General features: G+C 35.7%; 1 protein-coding gene across 1 annotated transcript in view; it reads right to left on the reverse strand.

Annotated features, from left to right (window-relative positions):
- Positions 1 to 906: 906 nt before the first annotated feature.
- Positions 907 to 22647, reverse strand: part of LOC133518949 (alpha-1,2-mannosyltransferase ALG9) — a 43003-nt gene continuing 21262 nt past the window's right edge. Inside the window, exons 4-9 of the mRNA XM_061852750.1 lie at positions 21870 to 22069; positions 19132 to 19409; positions 17048 to 17205; positions 15606 to 15790; positions 14234 to 14464; positions 907 to 4919 (exon numbers count right to left, since the gene is read on the reverse strand). Coding sequence (XP_061708734.1) covers positions 4621 to 4919; positions 14234 to 14464; positions 15606 to 15790; positions 17048 to 17205; positions 19132 to 19409; positions 21870 to 22069 — 1351 coding nt within the window. The 3' untranslated portion in view covers positions 907 to 4620. The remainder of the gene's footprint in view (positions 4920 to 14233; positions 14465 to 15605; positions 15791 to 17047; positions 17206 to 19131; positions 19410 to 21869; positions 22070 to 22647) is intronic.

The raw sequence follows: 22647 nt of genomic DNA on the forward strand, positions 1-22647 counted from the left end.
TTACGTGTAGGGGGAGGTACCCTAAAAAAAAAATATTTTTTAGATTTTATTCTACGACTTTGTCGGCTTTATTGATTTATATATCCATGCCAAATTTCAACTTTTTAGGACTAACGACCACGGAGCAAAGCCTCGGACAGACAGACAGACGGACATGGCGAAACTATAAGGGTTCCTAGTTGACTACGGAACCCTAAAAACGGCGTTCACGCGTGGTGCCGTGACCAAGGGAAACAGGGACTCCTTTTTATATATATGATGAAACGCAACTTCACACCTACAATCAGTTACATCGCAATATTATATATATTATATCAATATAGTATGATTAACTATAATTGTTATATAATAATAATTACGTTTGAATTCTACTTAATAAATAAAAAATAGAAGCGTAAGCTCATGATATTTATAAAGGCTTTCAGGCAAAGTTGCTGAATGAGTATGAGGATGAGCATGACTTTAACTTTAATCTTATTATCGACTCCATGGCTTACTATAATCTTACTGTGCGATAAAAACTCCGATGCCTAAATTAATGACACTGGCGCACGTACATTCAAACGCAAAATTACATTGCCACTTTATTGTTTCCCATAAAGTGTTAAGTCATAATGTATTGTTTGTCGGCGTTTTCGTTAGCCATAATTTGGTTTTTCGCGAAAACGAGTGACTTCTCAGGATTTCCATTAAACAAACCTAACCTTACCTATCTATAGGATAAGAAAATTCCTGAAAAGTTAACGGTTTCAGCGTTATGACTAATGATAATACGAGTATCATTATATTATGACTTTCAATATTTATGCCAAACAAAGGAAGCGGGAAAGGGAGGGAAGGGGCGATTACTCAGACACTTTATGAATGAATGAACGTTTATCAGAACATCACAATTAAAAAATTAAATTAATTAAAAATGTTTTATTCGGTTTAAGAATTATTTGTACAGTTGTAATTAAGTTTTGGCGCCTCTTTTTAAGTAACAAATACCTTTGTTGAGAGGCACCGCTCTTCACAATAATACAAATATTGAAATATATTCTCAATATTAGGTACTTTATATTTTATCTGGGCACATATATTACTTTTAGCTTCGATAAGTACAAAAAATATAACATTAAATAAATTAAGTGTGAAGTGAAAATGGCGGAAGATGTATTTTACATTTGAATACTTCTTTATTTCGGTTCAGGACAGCCAATGTAATCCCGTTTAGCCAAATCATCAAAAGATGATTTAGTTAAATATAATATATAATCGTATTAATGGTACTTATTTAAATTTTAACCAGAGATCGGACAAATTAGCGTCATTGCTCGCAATAATGTGGATATGACTCAAAAGTGATTAAAAAATTAATCATTTAATTATCAGAAAATTTAGAAAAATTACTGATTATTTTCTTTTATAAATCTACATTATAAGAAATCTTTGTATTATTTATTGACTAGAAAAGAAAGAATCAAAATTAAATCTTAGGTAAGAAATTAAATAAACGCTCCCAGCCTTCTGGGTACCATAATGCATGAAGGTGACCTGGGGAGCATTTTTTTATTTATAAGTTTGTTTTAAGTTCTATTATATTTTAGTTTTAATTCTATTTATTTTGTTCGTTTTTTTAGTTATATACTATGTTACTTGATTAATAAATACATCCATTAATTGTACAGAAATAAACATAAAACAGTTCGAATTGAAAAAAAAAAGATTATTTTTTTAATCAATTTTGGAGTTATGTCCACATTATTGCGAGCAATGACGCTAATTTGTCCGATCTCTGATTATAACAAATAGGTTCCTATATGTATAGTCTGTATCATGTAAAATTGATTTTTGTATACATGTAACAAATGTCAAATCGCGAATCAAAAACAAAGTAGGTAGAGTCTATGCGGAAAGAGAAGAGTCGTGGAATATAAGGGAAAATAGTTAGTTGTACAACAAGAGAGCAAAGTTTGATATTTCTTCGAGTGCTTGTTTTGAGTCCCGTGCAAGCGAAAGATTCTATAATCACGGGCGTAGCGAGTGATCTAATTTAGAATCTTGAGCGTAGTAAGGGACTCAAAAGCGCACGAGATGTAAATAACTTTGATCTCGTGTAGTACACAAAAATTTTCACGTCAGTCAGCCATCAAAAAATACAACCTGAAAAAATGTAATCCAGACGGACGGATCACTATTTCACTCATGTTTTCTGAAGGTATTCTAACAATTAACTATAATTACCGCAATAAAACAAAACGAAAGAAATTTCAATAAAATAATACGAAAATAATGAATTAACGAACATCAATTGACAGTTCAATCGACAACTTTTTTTTGTAAAAAAAAAACTTTGTTAGATCCGGTCCGAATTGCGGATACTACTATTTGTCAACTATAGTAGAGATCGTTAAAAGTAGTTAAATAGAATTATTTACTGCGTAACAATTGCGTAAATTTGTATAAGTTCATTTTATAATAAAATACGTAAAATATGGTGTTTTTATTAAATTTTAAACTTTTATTTCATTAAATAATTATTACGAATGAAGACTCGTAGGGTGTTTTGGAACGATGCGGTCTGACTTATTTTGGGGGTCTATTATAAACCGTCAATATACCGTTGAATTCCGTATGCACTTTTTTTGTCTCTTTCTTTTTGCTAATGACGTGAAAGGGATAAAGACAATAGAATCCAAATATTTCGAACTTGTATTAGGCCCCGCACGTTGAAATGACATTCGAATCTAAAGGTCACTTGAATGTTATTTTGTCTCACTCGGTGAGCAAAATGCGATTTTGCTCACTGTTTTTAAGCAGCAAATTACCCATGTTCGAGCTGCTGACGTGAAAAATACATTCTACGAATCTTCTTTTTCCGCACAGCCTCTACCTAAAGTTTTCTAACATTCAAACTCTTTGGTGTTGTACCTTTCTGCATAAGGGCAGAAAAAAAGAAAATGAATAGTAAAAAAACACTTGTTCGAAGAAAGTGCGGAAGAACTATGCGAACGCTTAGCAGTTTAATACAACTATTTGAGCTCAGCTTGTAAAAGTACAAAAGTGACACCAATACATATACAATCGATTTTTTTTTCTGCTCTACTTTTATCTGTCATTAACAATAAGGTTCCAATAAGGTTCAGTCAAAGTGTTAAAGATCTGGGTGTTCTCTTAGATAGTACTCGTGAGTTGGAGAGCGCAGGTTACCGAGATCAGTCGAAAGGTCATGGGTTCCCTTCACGCTCTTAATAAATTTAAGCACTTCCTGCCTATCAAAACCAAAGTTTTATTAATTAATTCCCTTATCCTGCCCATTATTGATTATGGTGATGTGTGTTATCCGGACTTAAATGAAGAACTTCTCGACAAATTGGATCGGCTACTCAATAACTGCATTCGCTTCATTTTTTGCCTTCGTAAATATGATCATGTCTCATCTTTTCGTTCCCAGCTCGGCTGGCTCCCCATTCGTCAACGACGCAATGTTCGCATGTTGTGTACTCTTTTTTCTGTGTTAAATGATCCTCATTCTCCTGAATACCTTAAGTCTCTATTTCAATACTACGGCGTTACCCGGGACCGTCAACTTCGCTCTTCCGGCAATATGTCTCTATCTATCCCTCTTCACCGCACTGGGTTCATGTCGAATTCGTTTTCCGTGCAGGCGGCCCGTCTTTGGAACGGACTTCCCTACGGCATCAAAAATGCTCAAAATAAGTTTGCATTAAAAAAATCCTTACGTGCTTTCTTTGCTAGCAGAATGAAAAAATAATAATGTATGGGTAAGCTCTATATGTTTTGTCGTTATTTATGTATATATTATAAGAAATATAAGTATGTATATTTATGTATGTATGTATTATGTATGTATGGTATGTTATTGTATTATATTTGGTTGTTGTTGTTAAAGTAGCACCGCCCACAATCTCTCTGCTTTGCCTAAAGGTTGACTGGTAGAGAATGCCTCATGGCATTAAGTCCGCCTTTTGTACTATAAGGTTTTCTTTTGTGCAATAAAGATTAAATAAATAAATAAATAAATAAATAACACATTCATGGACACTAATATAAGAACATACATAATAGGTTTGAAGAAAAGTCTATATTGCCTATTATTCCCCATAACAGCACTTATGCTTTAAAATCGCTAAAGCAATACTGCAATGAATGGCTACCAATCTAACAAAATCAAAATTAATACAGTTTTCAAACTTAGTGTACAAAAACTATTTTTTAATGTTATCACCGTCTAGTGAGCGCAATTAAAAACAAAGTTCACCATAGACAACATTTTGACAGATAACAGTAGATTTTATTTTTTCATTTTATTTATAAGTCAGTAGTCGCACAAAAAGTATTGTATGCAACGTTGTATAAGTAGGTCAAGAAATACTCGTGGCGTATTCCTATACAATGTTCGCCTACGCCTGCGGCTCCGGCTCAATACTGTAATTCACGCCACTTGACTTTTTTACCCGTTTTATACCACGGTTGCATAAAATATATTCCAGTTACCAGAGTAGACTGAAAATTTCAAAAAGTGCAGATAAAAAAATAAAAAAATAATCTAGTTTCGCATCCTGTTCACTTGATAACGCTTAGTAGCCATAACTAAAGCTAACTTAAAAATCAAAACTATGTTAATCTGTCAATAATCTTATTTTCTAACAAGTATAATGACGAGTAAACGTTGTGTTTATTCGATAAAAACGGAACATAGAACGCCCTAAAAATTTTATGAGATCTCTCAGCATCTAATATAGGAAGGCTTGCAACGATTTCCCAGGACATTGAATTACGGTGGTACGCTGGTTGTATAGCACTAGGCTGTCCAATGTCCGTGTCAACCAAATAATGACACTCTGAAGGTTTGAGGTACGTGCGGTTGTCACCTTTATTAAAATCGTTGAAATGTGGTAGAACGAGACGGGTGGCTGGAAATAAAACAAGATTATTATATTTTTACAGTACATATGGTGCTACTTTATAGCACTAGTGCGAAAATTAGCATATTACGTTATTGTGTCGAACATTTAAAGGGCCATATATACATGTGCGAATAAGTAATTCGCAACTCGTTTCGATTTAAAACACTCCCTTCGGTCGTGTTTTAATTTATCGCCACTCGTTTCGAATTTCCTATTTTTCGCACTTGTATCATAATGTACTATTATGGCACAAGTGTGACATACTTGTTTTTAGAGTTTTACATGAAGTTTCGTAAATGGGTCATAAAAACACAAAAATACAAGAGTTGTCTCTACTTTTTCCGAAAGTTAGAGGTACTGGAGTGTAAATTTAGATTGAACCTTTAAATTATGCAACACCGCTTCCGACGTATGTCTAGTATGAATCAAAATTGTAAGCATTTGTTTTGCCAATGGTAAGTGTATTTATGGGTACAAAAATAGTAGATCATAAAAGGTCATAAATATTGATATATATATAAGCGAAATCCGTGGATTATAATAGAAATATAGTTTAATAAGTAAAGTACACGTTTACACAATGAGATCATGAAGAGAAGTAACAATTACACTTATAAAACATGAATAAAAAATACAAATATCAAAAACCATGACAGTGTTCGTATTACAAATAATAACAAAAAGGTTTAACAATAAAGTAACACATTTTATCCGTGGCAATTTATAGGTCCGGGCGTAAGCGAGGACCTTTATAGGTCGAGGATAAAATCGGCATTTATGCTCGAATTATCTTCGATTGCGAAAAAATGATACAGAAATATCAAAGGTTAAAGGTTATTTTACAGTCTGCGCATTGCCGCGTGCGGAGGCATGCGCGCCGGCCGCCAGTTGCACCAGTGGCAGTTAGTATGCGAGGTTTTTAGACTTTATTGCTAAATAAATAAGAGTCGTAATAGATGATTTTACTTCATGCATTAGAGTGTAAAACCAACTTATACGCGACTTAAATAACAACTTTTCACTTTTCGAACATAAGAAGTAAAAACACAAATTTGAATCTTTGTAGGCAGCACAGTGTGACAAGAAGCCTCATTTTTGGAGATGTTCTGTTGATGGTCAAAACTGGTAGCCTAGACCAAAACAATGCTACGACTAAAGCTCCCGATTGCCAAATGTTACTAGTTTTTGAATAATAAAATAGTGAAAATCAACATTTTTTTTAACCGGGTTTTTATACAAATATAAAAAACGAGTAAATTATAAGTTTTAGGTTAATATTTCAAAAGAACTCAAATACAACTTTTAAAAGACTTCACTGACTAGTAATTGAAACACGCAATAAGTGAATCATTTCGAAGTTATTAATATTTTTTTAAGATACATTTATATATTTTTTCTCGGAAACTTGTCGATATTATTTTTTGATTACTAAACATAAAAATAGCATTCTATTTCTCCTACAAGTTGTAAAAATATGGGAACTGTATTGCGTGGACTATCAAAGTTATCAACAAAGTTAAGTTATATCCGGATTAACCGGTTTCAGGGTTGGCACTAACAAGTTAAAACAATTTATTTTTTAATGGGATACATTTTGTTATTTTGCCGTATTTATCGTCATTGAGGTATAGTACTAGTCGGCATCTCTATCAAAATATTTCCGCACCTTCATGAAGTGCCGGCACTTCATTGTGTTTAGTACGTCTCCGACTACTGGCGAGATGACACGTATGTAACAAAAATTAAATAAAAAATAATAATAATGCCTTTGTGCGTAATGAAAATGTATTCTAATAGTATCAAGAAACATAATAAAAGCAATACAATAACAATCCACTGCGAAAAAACTCTTGTTTTAAGCTCATTTAGTACTAATGATTACCTACCTTATTGTTTGCAGAATATATACACAATAATGATATATTATTCTTTATATTGTAATTTTATGTAGTATTTTTCTTATATTTAAAGAGTATATTATGCTATAAGCGCGATTTGACCAAAATTGCTACGAGTACGAGAGTCAAATAGAATGAGTTTTATGATTATTTTTATAAATTTTAATGTCGTCAGTGTCACGTATGTAAAAAAAACAATACACTTATAAGGAAATAAATACATTTTTATCTAGATTCTTTACAGTGCGTATTTAGGCATAAAATGAACAGTTGTCATAACAGTTTCGCTTCTGGCTAGGTACGTTTACTCTTTAGCTTAGTGACAGACGTCAAACGCCAAAAAGCGGCGGAAACAATTTGTTCCCGATAGCGTGTCTAGTACATTTATGTCAGTGTTTATCGTTGCATTGTCTTCCGTGTTTTCAGAGCCCGAAGCTCACCTTACTACATCTCTTCACCAAGATTTGGCCGCTTTGGTTTCCGAAAAACTGTCTGAGAAAATCTTGACTAGTGAGGTAAGGTTGGAATTACAGGTACTACCTATATTGTACTCAAACTGTTGGTGTGTTGTATTTCAATGATGGACTAAGAGTGATATGGAAAGCGGTCCACCCTCCTTAGGTAATAATAAAACCCCATATCTATACTCGCAGTCTGGAGGAACGGGGGCGAGGCATTATGGAACCGTTACAGACCCATAATGCCACTTTACCTCAGCAGGAATTGATCTACCCTGCTAGAGGATGTCCACTCGGGCTCCGGCCGGGGGACTTAATGCGAGGAGGGCATGAGGGCGCCAACCCTCATGCTGGTCAACGAGTGGTAGATGGAGTTGTAGATAGTGCCACAACCGCAAATAGATTAGGTATTAGATAAAACAATACTCAAACATGGCATCAGCCCCCTTCACGCGTGGATTAGGATTTTGGAATTTTTACTCAAGTTAGGCTATAAAAACGAAGTAAAGCAGTGGCGTATATCGCAAAATTCGGAAGAACACCGCCTCGTTAAAGCAAGGACAGAAAAATACAGGAAGATATTCGGAGTTTTAGTTGATTTTGTGCGACCAAACAGTGGAACCACAAACGATGGTAACACAGCTCGTACCGTGTTATGTGATAAGTACCGACATGTTTTTGCACACATTATCGGCATTGAGAAATGGCTGCTAGACGGACTTATTACGGACGGAGGTATACAATATTAGTCGTTTTGTCTAGTAGCTTTCCAATCGACTCTGTTAAATTTGCAGACTTCTGCAAGCAGCTTACTTACAAGTACGTGAAAGAGCACCACTACCGCTGGCACCCTATGACTGTGACTGTACATAAAATCTTAGTCCACGGAGCCGCAATCATAGAAAACTCTTCTGTGCCAGTAGGGTGGCTCTCGGAGGAAGCGGCGGAATCCCGGAATAAATTTTGGCGACATGATCGCGAACATCATACCCGTAAGTCAGATAGGACCAAAAATAAGTTTGATCTTTTTCACAGGGCATTGGTATCTTGAGATCCAATTATTTCTGCCCAACGCCAAAATCAAATGCGAAAGTGTTAGGAAAACGACCACAGCCGCATTAGCCTTGATGAAAGTACCGTTATTTGAACCCAATCCGAGTACGGCCTCTGAAACAAGTGATAAAAAAGATTGCGACAGACCCTGTGACGATTTTGAACTGTTAAAAGCCGAACTTATAATTTTAACCGTCGACGAATTAATTAATTATTTTACTTTCTTACACTAGATACCTAACTTGTTCTCATATCCGGATATTGTGTGACAACCCTAACAAGACATTTAAACATGCCATAACTTAAATAGTCCATGGAATTAGTTAAAGAAATATTTATAGCATATAGAAAAGTTAAGTAGCTTTCTGTTCAACAAAAATAACAAAATAATATGGTGGATCTTTCGAAAAAAAAAAAAAAAAAACCAAAAATGACTAATTCGGTTCTAATACCAATATGAATGTTGTTAGGACTGTGCTGATTACCTAATTGGTTACTAAGTTCAGTTACTCGATTTGCAACCTCTTTATTTCCGTTAAAACAAATGCTACCGAAAAAATAAAAAATTACATAATGTGGTGGATTTGTGAGCTATAATTATATACCACACATAACGCTTACCTCGTCGTATCTATAATGAATTGGGGCCTAAAAGAGAATCGTATCGCAGTAATTGCGTTCCACAAATGTGGGCACCCGCCAAACATGATTTTGAAGTTGCTTGAAAACCTAAAAATCAGCAAAGAATTTGAGTATCGCACAATTAATAGATACTCGTACAATAGCACTCAGAGCTTCGATGACCGCAAGAGGTCTGGAAGACCACGCACCGTTCGCACCCCAGCTCTAATAAAGGCAGTGAAAGCGAGAATTGCAAGAAACCCCGTCCGGAAGCAAAAGTTATTGGCAATACAGATGTCTGTGAAGAGAAGCTCCCTAAAACAGTTATCAATGAAGGACTTGGACTACACGCTTACCGCAGACAAAAAGGTCATTTGCTTAATGGACGATTAAAGACTAAGATGCTAGAGAGAAGTCGCGTGCTATTGAAGCGGTACGCACAAAATGGCCACCGAAAAATACTATTTACAGATGAAAAAAAAATTACCATTGAAGAATGTTGTAACCGCCAGAATGACAAAGTGTATGTAAAAAACAGTCAAGAGGCGATTGCGGCTGTACCGAGAGTGCAACGAGGCAATCATCCCTCTTATGTGATGATTTGGGTGGGTGTGTCATACTGAGGGCTAACACAGGTTCATTTCTGTAAAAAAAGGTGTGAAAACTGGGGCCAAAGTTTACCAGGAAACCGTTCTCGAACCCCTTGAAGCCCTTAAGCCACACCCTATTTCAAAACTAGCCATGGGTCTTTCAACAGGACTCAGCTCCTGCACATAAGGCAAAAACAACTCAAGCCTGGTTTCGAAGGAACAAAATTGACTTTATTGCCCACGAAGACTGGCCGTCTTCCAGCCCGGACCTTAACCCCCTGGATTATGCCATATGGCAGGTTATTGAGGAGAAAGCCTGTGCTAAACCCCACACAAATCTTGACTCCCTCAAGCGGGCCATAGTTAAGACAGTGACGGAATTAGACATGACAATCGTGCGTGCCGCTATTGATGACTGGCCTCGTCGTTTGAGGGCGTGTCAAGGTCAGAGGAAGCCATTTTGAATGATATTTTCATATGTAGTTCCTGATTTTGTATACTTAATTTTAATATATAGTTTATTCAACTTTCGTTCGTATATTTTATATAGATATAAATGATTGCAGTAACAGAATTTAGTAACCAACTAGGTATTACGTTCCATAGTATTTTGATAGTTCTAAAAGATTTGTTTGAACTATTTTTTTATAATTGGTATCGTTCTCAGCGCATTTTGAGTTTTAGTCAATACCCGGGTACATTTTTCCTGACTTTCAATTTTTCTCATGTACTAACTAGTAATATGTGGCAATCGGGATCTTTAGTCGTAGCATTGTTTTGGTCTAGGCTACCAGTTTTTACCATCAACAGAACATCTCCAAAAATGAGGCTTCTTGTCACACTGTGGGTAGGTACTCATGTCTGTTTATGACTCCTGCGTCGATGGTAAAATGGTGTAATGATATGAGTAAGTACGTACGTGGGGACCGGACAAAAGATCACAGATTGATCAAGGGTGCAGTCGATTATTTAGTTATGTAATTCCATCTTGTACAGCTTCAAACGGTACCTTTATTCGTGTGTATAAATAAATAAAGTAATAAATATATATATTCAAGCAAGTTCTTAGGGTCGGATGAAGTAATTATATGATATTAAGTATTAAGGGGCTCCCCGTGGTTTTAATCGATTTTTGACTAGTTTCGAGTCGTTACTCATACATTTGCACTATAGATAGAATTTTAAGACAAACGGCTATCGGTTCTGCAATCTTTTATCTTCATTCTGGTCTGCCGGATTTTGGAAGAAATGAACACTTTGTTTTTAATCTTTTTTTAAAACAATGTCTATAAAACACTTTTTTCGTTACTAAATTGCTGTGAAGGATTTTACATGTACGAAATCTACACATTTGGGTTCGTCTTTGACGTCTCTAAAAACTGGTCAGAGATTTTAATTTTAAACTAATGAACACAAAAGTTATGGCTAATAAACCACTTTTTTGGCCTAAAATTGTTCATCTTTGATGCCAAATATCTCGAAGACAGTGAACTTTGAAGTAGATATGGTATACTATATTGCTTACAGCCGTGGCTGTTTATATGATAAGCTACAAAAAACATTAGAAAACTAAGGAATTCAGATCGAAGGTCATTGGCGTTAGGGACCCCCTTAATCTTATCTTTATAATGCGTTGACGTGTAATGTAAAGGCTCGGAACCGGTTTATTCTTCATACAAAGAATACCGGTATGGTTTATTATTTCATTTTAATGGGACTATCTAATAATGCGAAGTTGTTGCCTAAAAACATGATCCAGTCCTACGTAAAGAGTATGAAATAATTAAAAATATTGGGCTATTTTGGGATTTAAAAATAAACCGGTTCCGAGCCCTGTGTATCATGCATATACGAAATAAATAAATAAATATTTCATTTATTCGTTCGACGAAAAACTAAGTATTTATTACTTATTAATATTTTGTGTGATTAAGTGTTGCCGTTGTCGTCAAAAACTATTAGTATTTTGTGTGATTAAATATTGTGTTGCGAAATAGTTACCGAGAAAATATAACTACACATTATCACCGCACACATACAGGTATAGTTAGACTTAAAAGTAGCAGATCAGACTACCACCAAGAGTGCTACCCAAAATTTTTGTTCCCCAATCAGTTTTGTCCATTCGCCGTTTTTCCAATTTTTATTTTCCTATTCAGTTGTGGTACTATTTGGTTATTTACCCGGGCGCATTAATTTCTATTCGTTTTGTTGCCCACGCATTTTGTCTCCTAGTCTTGATTACCCCCGTGTCTCACTTGTTCTCCGTACATAACCAGCACTGGGAGAGGACAAATTTTTCCTATTCCAAAACCGGGTTTTGTAAAAGATTTTTGTTTTCTTATACATAACCAACGTCATGTACCGGTAATGTAAAAGGAAGGATAATTCCTACTACAATACCCGGTTTTGGAATAGGAACTTTGATTGCCTCGTATATAACCAACAACGTCGGGATTGGTAATGTTAATAGAAATGGTATTTCCTGACACACAAGCGAGTTATGTAACAGGATCTTAGCAATCTCATTCTTTACAAAACCAAAAATGAAACCAACCTTATAACGTAAAGTTTGGCAGGTATATAAAATACTGGCATATTCTTTCTTCACCATTCAAAATATTAGACAATGTCATTTGTGATGATTCATGTCGTGATAATTTGTAAGTGTTTTTAACATAAGTTTAATTTAGTTATCATACACTGTTGCGTTCGGATTATATCCAATATGTCGGTGGAGCCTAGAAGCTCTGCAGAACTACTAGATACGTACGTAGTATTGTTACGTCTAAAAGAGGGGGGGGGGGGGGGCAAGTGCTACTTTACAATGGTCATAAATATTTCCGAGGAAAACTCTTCAAGAACGAATCGCAATTTTGGGCTTGTGCTAACTACAAAACGTGTAACGGAAGCGTAACGGTTAATTCAAATAAGGTAGTTAAACATGTTCGGCACATGGACAATTGCGTTCCAAATTTCAATAAAAACATCGTGGATAAAGAGATTGACTTATTGCGAAAAACTGTGTCACAAAATGTACATCCTATTCCAAAGCAATATCATGATGCTATTTGTAAATTGCAAAATTAAGGTATTCATTTAGTGGAGCCACTGCCACAACTATCAAATATCAAAAACGGTTTATACGGGGCAAGGAAAAAAACTCAAGGTATTACTAAAAGTGTGTTCAGTGATGAGGTGGTTTTTCCTACAAATTTTCATCATTTTTTTTTAGAGGATTATGATGAAGAGTATAGAATACTAATATTTGCACCTGAAGAGGCGAGGAAGAGGATGAAAGAGATAAAGAATTATTTTGCTGATGGAACGTTTAAATATTGTCCACTATTTAAGCAGCTCTACAATATTCATAGCGATTTAAGCAGTACCGATCAGATAGCCAACACTGTACCTCTTGTTTATGCTTTACTAACCAATAAAAAGCAACATACATATGAAATATCTCGAAGACAGTGAACTTTGAAGTAAATATGGTATACTATATTGCTTACAACCGTGGCTGTTTATATGATAAGCAACAAAAAACATTAGAAATCTAAGGAATTCAGATCAAAGGTCATTGGCGTTAGGGACCCCCTTAATCTTATCCTTATAATGCGTTGACGTGTAATGTATCATGCATATACGAAATAAATAAATAAATATTTCATTTATTCGTCCGACGAAAAACGAAGTATTTATTACTTATTAATATTTTGTTTTATTAAATATTGTGTTGCCGTTGTCGTCAAAAACTATTAGTATTTATTACTTATTAGTATTTTGTGTGATTAAATATTGTGTTGCGAAATAGGTACCAAGAAAAAATAACTACACATTATCACCGCACACATACAGGCATTAAAACTGAAAGCTGGTCACTTTTGCAACAGTTCTGCCATAAGAGATTGTCGACCTTTCTCTACCGTCCATAGTATCCATCATGTGACAGAATAACAGTATGTGATAAAATAATATCGAGAACTGGTCCTACAGGAAAAACAGACATGAGGATCATACGAATTAGGAGATAAAATGCATGGGAAAAAATACGTGTAGCAACAAAATCGAATAGAAAATAATGCGTCCGAGGAAACAGGCTAATACTCGTAGTACCACAACTACATAGAAAAATAAAATAGCAGGGAAAAATTAGATTGCACCAAAAAATATTGAGGAACAAAAATCTTGGGTAGCTGATGTACATGGTATTTTTGTCTAATTTCCTTAATTTTGGGGTATGGCTAAGGTACATTTAAAAAAACCTGAATGGCATAGTTTTTTTATACAAGTAATTAATAGTGCTAAACACTAAACAATAACGAAAACAGGCCCTTAGGCAAGTATACACGCTCGTAGGGGCTTTAATATACACTCACCACCACCACTACTATTCTCTAACAGCTTAACAAAAAGGGATATGTCTTTATATGCAGAACAATCAGACTGTGGCAGATACTTTTGAACGCGTACTGTAGAGACACATCTCTACTTGGAAATGTATTCCAGGATGGTAGATACTTTTGGTACTTTGTTTCATCTGCTACTATCGATGCTGATTGTACTCGCATAATAAGTAATCGAAATCTCCAGAATTTATTCCATCATTAAACGTCTGTCTAAGGCGTCTCATTCGCTCCCTGTATACAAAGGATCACTTAATGACCGATCCCGAATAGTAATAAGGGTACAAATATTACCATCAAGTGATGAAGCATAAGGTGCAGGTAGCTGTCCATTAAACTCGCTGGCTACGAAACGAATCCGGTACTCAGGAGGCAGGTGAAAACTGGATGGCGATCGGTACCAGTCTTTACCAAAACAAACATATTTGTTTTGGAAAAGGCTTGTTTCATTCGTCACCGGCAGGTGATACAGAATGTTCATAGGAGCGTTGTAGTTGTTGAAAAGCGCCATTATCCGCGAAACACCTGTCAAAGTTTTAAGTTACATCAGTTCACAAGTATACATATTTATCATTAAAAGTAAGTATTTTGTCTTGTCTGTCGGTCTACCACCTATCTTCAGGTAGGTACGAACAACATTTCAAACATTAATAGGTACTTCAATGTCTGTAAGAACTAGATTAGATCGACAGGAGAGCAATTGGAGGCATTTTATTACTATTGTTCCACACCTAAAAGAGAGCTTAGAAAACTGATTTGATAAGTTTTTAAAGTATCACCGGAAGTAAATGGAGCCATATTAGCATCTTGCTATCACCCTAGTTACCAAATACGTTGGTTGCTAGAAAGTATCACAACAGATGAGAGACAAAGATCTCAAAATCTTGGAATGCATGCTTTGGAGACAAGCAGCAGAGGGAGCAGCAGGAGTAGCAGTGCTAGTAAAGATGGTTTTATTGTTTCTGTAGACAGGGACAATCAACCACAGACAAAAATGGAGTTTAGAGTTAGTCAGCTTCCTAAACTATCAAAACAAAGAGCTTACAATCCTGGAACAGTATCCAAAATAAAATCTTTTCATACAATTCAACATGAGCGTGGGCTCATCAGGACCTGTAAAAAGATTGTTTTCTTTAGCAGGTTTTATTCATTCCCCAACAACAGGCTGTTTGTCTCACAGTACATTAAAAAATAGTGTTCATGAAAGGAAATCCTTCCTTTACTGATTTGATTAATTTTATAGATTTATCTTACTTAACCTACCCACAGCCCACACTGCTCTGTCGTCTATTCTAATTTATTTACATTATTTAACACCTAGGTCGCGTTTTAGAAAATAATTTGTGTATCAAATACGTGCAGGATAGTAATTTGTATTTTAATTAAAACGTGTATTTTTCCCAGTCCTGTCACCTATTTAATAATGTTAGGGCCACTTGCACCATCCCACTAACCCGGAGTTAACCGGTTAAACCGTTAACCCAGTGTCTAATAGTACTGATAACCATGGTAACTCCAGGTTTGACCGGTTAACCCCCGGTTAGTGATTGGTGCAAGTGGCACTTAATGTACTTTCTGTTGTAGTTAATTACAGTTGCATTTCATATTGTAATTACTCGCAAAACACAACTTAGTTGTACAAAAAACAAATAAAATTATTACTCACTGATCATCCCGGCTACGGAAACAGATATTGCCATGAGTGCACCGGTGTACACGAGGTAATGACGTTTTTCCCTCATTTTCCGCCATCTAAACAGTTCCGTGCCGACCGCGAATGTCATTTTTTGCAAACAATCCACACCGATTGCTCCGGCTAGCACAATCATGTTGTAGACTGGGTACAAAAATCTAAAAATAAACACATTTATACAGTTCTTCTCTCAATATATTCAGTTACCAAATGTATAAGGAATTATAATTATTGGCCAACTTTGTGCAAAATTTAAGATTTTTGATATGTATGTATAAATGTTATAATCCAATGTTATAATACCTCTTAAATAATAAAATCACAGACATAACCTTTATATTTCTTTAAGGATGTCATGCGTGCAAATACTGCTTATATTGCCAAATTATATAGAATGAGCGATATTGAATGGTACTGAATGGCTGAATAGTTGTGCCCTTAACTTTTAAAAAATAATTAAAGGGGGGAATTGTTTTTGACGTTTTTGATGTGAAGGTTCGAATTTAGTGCTGGTTGACGCTTAAATTATGTTTATTTTACCTGATGTTTGGAGAAAAGCACTATATATTCCTAGGCAAGAACAGCAATTCGTGGATTATCCACGAATTGCCCTTTCCCGGCCTCTGCAATAATGTATTATTAATAAGTTAAAGGGTTAAAACTTATTCTGCCATTCAGTTGCCAGCCAGAATTCTTTTTTATTATTGTTTCAATATTCGTTCATTCAATATAATTGTACAATATAAGCTGTATGTGCACGCACGAAATCCTTAAAAAAATATAAAACTTACTAGAAGTCTTTCGATTTTATTAAAATGTATTCGCACGATCATGCACGACGTTCTAGTAAGAACAAGACATGACACAGCTTGAAATGATGCTGACCGGGTCGTGTAGACGCAGCCCGCGGCTATAATAATTGGCTCTTTGGGTTTTTCTAAGTGGATACGTGTTATAAAAAAGTAAAAAACAATAAAGTAATGGTTTGATTTTTTTTTTATTTGAGTATCACCACAATAAAGAACTTCACGAACTATTTTTGCCACAATAAGGTGAACATTTCCAAGCATATTGGAGAAAATATAATTTAACTAATTCAGGCTCGTAAAGTTTCATGAATAAGAGGGATACACATATATAACTATTACGAACTGCCCGTCGTTTAAAATTTAGAAAGTATGATATGGAAGCCAAGAAAATGGTGTCAGAATGACTTTCAAACGAAAATAATGCTTAGAGTTATAAATAAGTAGATAACTGAATTATCCTCTTTAAGCCCAGATCCGAACTTATCCCAACATACCTTACCGAGAAACCCTAAACTGTTCTACTACACAGAGCTACGACCGTAGGTTTAGTGGGGAATGTGGTAAACAAACGAACAAATAAAATGTTTCCCAAATGGAATTACCAACCTCTCTTCTTTATGTGGCTGTAACATGAATACTATCAGCCACAGCGTGAGCGGCATCAGCCCTAGCCAGTAAGGGGAGCAGAACGAGGCCCGGGCAGTCGAGCGCGCCGAGATTGCGGTGCACGCCAACAACAGCAGTGGACTCGATAAAGCTAGTATCTGAAATCATTATTAAGTACTTTTGTCAAAGTCTCCTTGGCAGTAATATAATTTAGTACCACTGAAAATCCGCAGCATGGCGAAACTCAAATAAAAATTAGTGTACCTTTTATAATTTATAACAATTAATAAAATTTATATAAATCGGGCGATAGATAAAAAAACGAATGGATTGACTCCTCTTTAAACGAACTCGCTTCAGATGATACGACGCTACTATGGATCACACGGCACAAATATAAAATAAACACACCAACATACAATACATACCTACTAAGAGTGCTAACTAAAACCACCCAACTTTCTATTGTTATTGCCGTAGTCCGGTAAAAAGAGTTACAAGGGATCAACAAGATGTACAATCATAAAGGCGCCTGAATCCAGAAATCTTCCGTGGTTACAGATTAATATTAAAATTATATTAAACAGGTTACGCACATAATTTTAGTCAAATAACTTAAATCGGGCTATTATTACGGCCAAACGCATGCATCAGCAAACTAGAGCATTTTTCTCCCTTGCAATACAATATGTTTAGGTGGCGACTGACTTGTAACATTTCGGTGTAATGTAACGTGATACAACCCGAGCATTACAACAGTCAGTGCAGCGAGCTGAGCCGCTCGACGCGAGCACCGCGTGCTCCACTCGGCTGTCGGTTTTTACGCGAATCCCTTTGAGTGTTACAAAGGTGGCGACTGACTTGTAACGATCGCCGTGAACGATACATTACAAGCAAATGTTACAAGTCAGTCGCCACCTTTACTTGATGTTATTGGAAGCGTGCAGAGCGGGTGGTGGGGGAAGCCGGAACGATCACAGCGCTTGATGTGGCCAAACATGGCAAAAAACCTACGTGTGTTTCTGTCAATTCCCATACTATTCCGTTATTTTGTTCACGTTTTTTGCTTTAAAATCATATTTACGATAAAAATAGGCCACGATAGCTGATAAATGGTAAACTGCAATAATACTGGACGAAACAGTAATAGTAAACTTTATATATTTCCAACATCGAGCTAGAAATTAGGCTTTTATATCATATAGTATTATTCCAGGCTTACCAACGTAACGGCTAAACATTTTACATAGTCTATGTCAACGCAGAGTTTTGCTTGGATGTTAATAAAATAGTATGGCTAATACCAGGGATCGGAAACCGGTATTTTTTGTATGGGAACGAAAACGGTATTTTTTTTCGTTCTTTGTTAATTATTTCATTCCTAATCGGGCAATCTAATAATACGAAGTCGTTATCTAAAAACACAACTGAGTCCTACATTTCGAGTATAAAATAAACCGAAATATATGGTTATTTCGATGTTTTTGCAAAAAACCGGTTCCGATCCCTGGCTAAACCAACATTAGGTAATTGTAATAATAGTTATAATGATAGTTACTTAAAGAGACATAATTTTGGCACGCAGAGTTGTCTGTCGTCTGTCACAACAAACGTGATAAGCGAAAGAACATATGTTTTAACATGAGTTGATTAAAACCTGTGAAGAAGCAAAACTTTTATACTTGAAAGCATCATACGTATCCCCAAGAAGAAGATCCCGAAGTGGGCCATCAAAACATAATGAAACATAAATTTTCATTGAATTTGTAACGAAACAACGACGAAGAAAATTAACCGAATAATATAAAATACACAAATAATTCTGACTATTTTCAGTAAAGCAAAAGTCAAGTGTGTTTAACATTAAAAACGAAAAGATTCCGCACATTTGTAACTGTATTATACTCGTAGTAAACATTTTTAAGGAATAATCCTTATTTTGTTGAGCTCATTATTTGACAGCTCCCCAGTAGTTGCGAACGCTAAGCGGCGCTGCCATCCTGCACGCTCCCAATACCTTCGTTATGAAATCGTACCTACAATACACAATAAAATGTATTAAAAAAAATATACAATTTACTTACCCATACAATATTGAAGTTAAGAAATCCGTTCACAAAATAGTAGGTCCAAGGCTCGACTCCGTATAAATCTGGTCCATGTTCGGTAAAAATATTGTAAGATACTATATTCCACGGCGCTATTACTAGCCGCCCGTAATGCCAAGAGTCCACTATTATCATAGGTAACAACATTGTGACGAGTGATATGACCGACCACTTGAAGAAGGTTACATATTGTTGTTTCATAAAAATCATATCTATGGCAATGGGCACTCCAATTAATGCTGTAAAGGGCCAACCTGTTGAAAAAATTTACGATGAATAAGTAGATCGAACTACCTTAATGGTAATATAACTACACCATTTTCATGCTGATCATATGTACAGACTAAAAACTTTTACTATATATATATATATATATATATATATATATATATATATATATATATATTAAATAGAACTTAAATTAAATGAAAAAAATTAAATAAATAATTCGTTATCTCATACAAAAAGCTTCACTCCGTCTCATTTTGTGGGGACAAAAAACAAGAAAACGAAAATAGTTTTTACCCACCTATTCTAATTATCATGTTTTTCTGTTTGTTTTAGTCAATCGATTCCTTTTAAAATTGAGGATCCATTTATATACCTAAAGAGTGAGACTTGACCTTTCTACTTCAAAAGATTGTAAACCTATATTACATCGTTTTGAACTTGGACTAATAACGCTACGGATGTAGTATTGATAATAAACATAACACAGATCATAGCCGATGTAACTTCTCTTTTATAAATATATAAACAAATAAAAAAAACAAGTAAGATTCCATCATACACCAATTTCCTAGTATAGTTTCTATTTTTCTCCGCAAAGCTTTGCGGTTTTTAAACAATAGATAAGACGATAATCCGTAGAAGCTCACGGAGAAAAATAGAAACTTATACTTATGCGCGACACACACATTGACAGTTATCTCTATGCCCTCATCCACCAATATGCGGTCAGTCCGATTGTTGGAAGAAAAAAAAATACAGGCATGAGTGATTAAATTTTGTAAAAATTACAACAAAAAAAGAGACGGAATAACTTTTTATATGATAGATAATATGTAATATGATTTAAGCATAATAAGTTTCAGTTTTAAACGATTTCTGAACTTATTAGTAATACGTTTTACCATACCTCCCATTAAGTAAGTAAGAAAACTCAAGTATGGAGTGTCTCTAAGCTAACTTATTTCGCTATAGCATACGTTAATAAAATTTAAATGTCTAAACATAAACGTTGAATGCGTCAGTAGCAGATCTTTCAGATATCTTACAGAATTTTAACGGATTCCTATGAATTCATATTTATAGGCTTATTTTGTAAATAGTTGTTTGTTTTCAAAATAAAGTAATAATACTATAAAAATGAATGCAGGTAAAACAAGTATACGCCTTTAGGATAAAACTATTTGAACATTATCCGATCCAATGGATTATTCCCACTAGTTACCACTAAGTTGTTACCAGTGTGGTGGTAACTACTGGAAAAAGAATTCCCAGTAGTTACCACCAAAATGTTGTTAGAGTTCAATACTAATAAAAACAGTAGAAATAGTATAGTATAAATAAAGAGTGCTTTAATAAATAATTAGTGTTTCAGGTAACTGCTTTAAAAGTGATGAAAAATATTACAACCAGTGCAAGTGCATAAAATGAAAAGTTAAAGAGAAATTTGGTTGAAATTTATCTTATTAATTGTAAGTTGAATTAGTTGCAGACGTTATCTATGAAACCTAGATCTTTTGTCGACGGCTCGTACGCCGCACTTCGTAGCGCAGCGTTGTTTTCATATAGGAGCATCGATGATAATGGCGTAAGCGCCATCGATAATAAGGTCCTTTTAAGGCAGTTTACTGAAACAATAATCGACTTATAATTAGACTAATAACTAATTAACTTATAATTAATTCGACTTTTAATTAATTATTGATTAAAGCACTATATTTATACTGTTTTTGTTAGTATTGAACGCTAACCAAATTTTGGTGGTAACTAGTGGGATTTTTTCCCAGCAGTTACCAGTGGTAAAAGGTGGGATAAAAATTCCCAGTAGTTACCACTGGTAACAACTTGGTGGTAACTAGTGAGAATAACCCGATCCAATTCACTAAAGGTGCCTCGCTAGTTGCTTGTGGCATGGTCCCCGAAACTCTGGCAACGGTGCTCTAAAAATTGAAATTTATGTAATTAGGACAATCATGCTGCGAAAACAGGCTCATTCGTTAACGAGAAGTAATTTCGCGCTTTACTGATTATTTTAGCCCGAACAGCTACAGACATATTTTCCAAGCCATGTCTAATAATATTGCCCGTCGCTCTAGTAGCGTTATAGTTATAGTGATAACAGCGCAGTGGCCACAGCCGTGCGGTCAGGAAAGCATACTGTAATTCGCATTGCATTACAAACCTCATCTTTAGCTTTTGGAAGAACTCCTCAGAAGTAAGTATATTAAGCATAAGGATATTTATTAGGTACCGGGCAAATACTACGCGGTATAATAAACATATGATCTCAAGTAGCACCATTAATTCTCCCTTATTTACTTCAACATTTTACTGATAGTACCTGATATAGAACTTCACGCATACTACTGCGTAGTTCTAATATAAACAAAAGAATTATATGAAGCCATTTGAGAAGTGCAACCATCGACCTAGTTATATCTACTTTAATCCAGGTCGGTCGGTACTTTTGTTCGGGTAGCACTCACTTAGTAAGGAACTGGCAGCCGTGAACATGACTGCGGCAGGGTACCGCCGCCGCCACCAGCACGCGAGCGCGGCCGCCGTGAGCGCGGAGCTCCACGCCGATGGCAGCATGGCCGCGCAGCTGGCGAAGCAGCCCGCCGCTGGCAGCGTAAGACCCAGCCACACCCGCCCCACGTGCACGCCGTATTCGTGACATATCGCTCTGTAACATATCACACCATTGTCTGTTCAGGCATCTTAATTAACGTATATGTAGTCCCTTAGAATTGTAGAAAATATCTTCGAGTAACGAAAAAAAGGAAAACAAAAGTTTTGTAGTAGTTTTTACGAAACAGACTTAAAATTTCTCCTTAACTAACTGACTAACTGCTTTGGCTCAGCGATCCAAAAATCTTGGCCTCCGAAATGAGACAACGCCACCTGTCCCGATCCAGCGCGGTTTCCTGCCATGAATTGGCATTCAACCGACGCAGGTCCGCCTCCACGACATCACACCAGCGGTACCTAGATCGGTGGACGGCCGGTTGGTCGCCCCAAGTACGCTTCCTTGACTGCCCAATCCTACCCCATTCTGAGTAGGTGACCGAGCCAGCAAAGTCTGTGGGATTTAGTTACGCCGATGATATTGCGCTCAGCCACCAACTCCTCAATCTCGACATTTTTCCGGATACTCCAGGAGCTATCGTCACTTCGGACAGGTCCCAGGATCTTCCTGAGCACTTTTCTTTCCGCTATCAGAGCTGACTTTCCTCCTTAAGCTATATACCTAAACCCGAGGCC

This window comes from Cydia pomonella, chromosome 1, assembly GCF_033807575.1.
Source record: "Cydia pomonella isolate Wapato2018A chromosome 1, ilCydPomo1, whole genome shotgun sequence".
Taxonomy (NCBI): domain Eukaryota; kingdom Metazoa; phylum Arthropoda; class Insecta; order Lepidoptera; family Tortricidae; genus Cydia; species Cydia pomonella.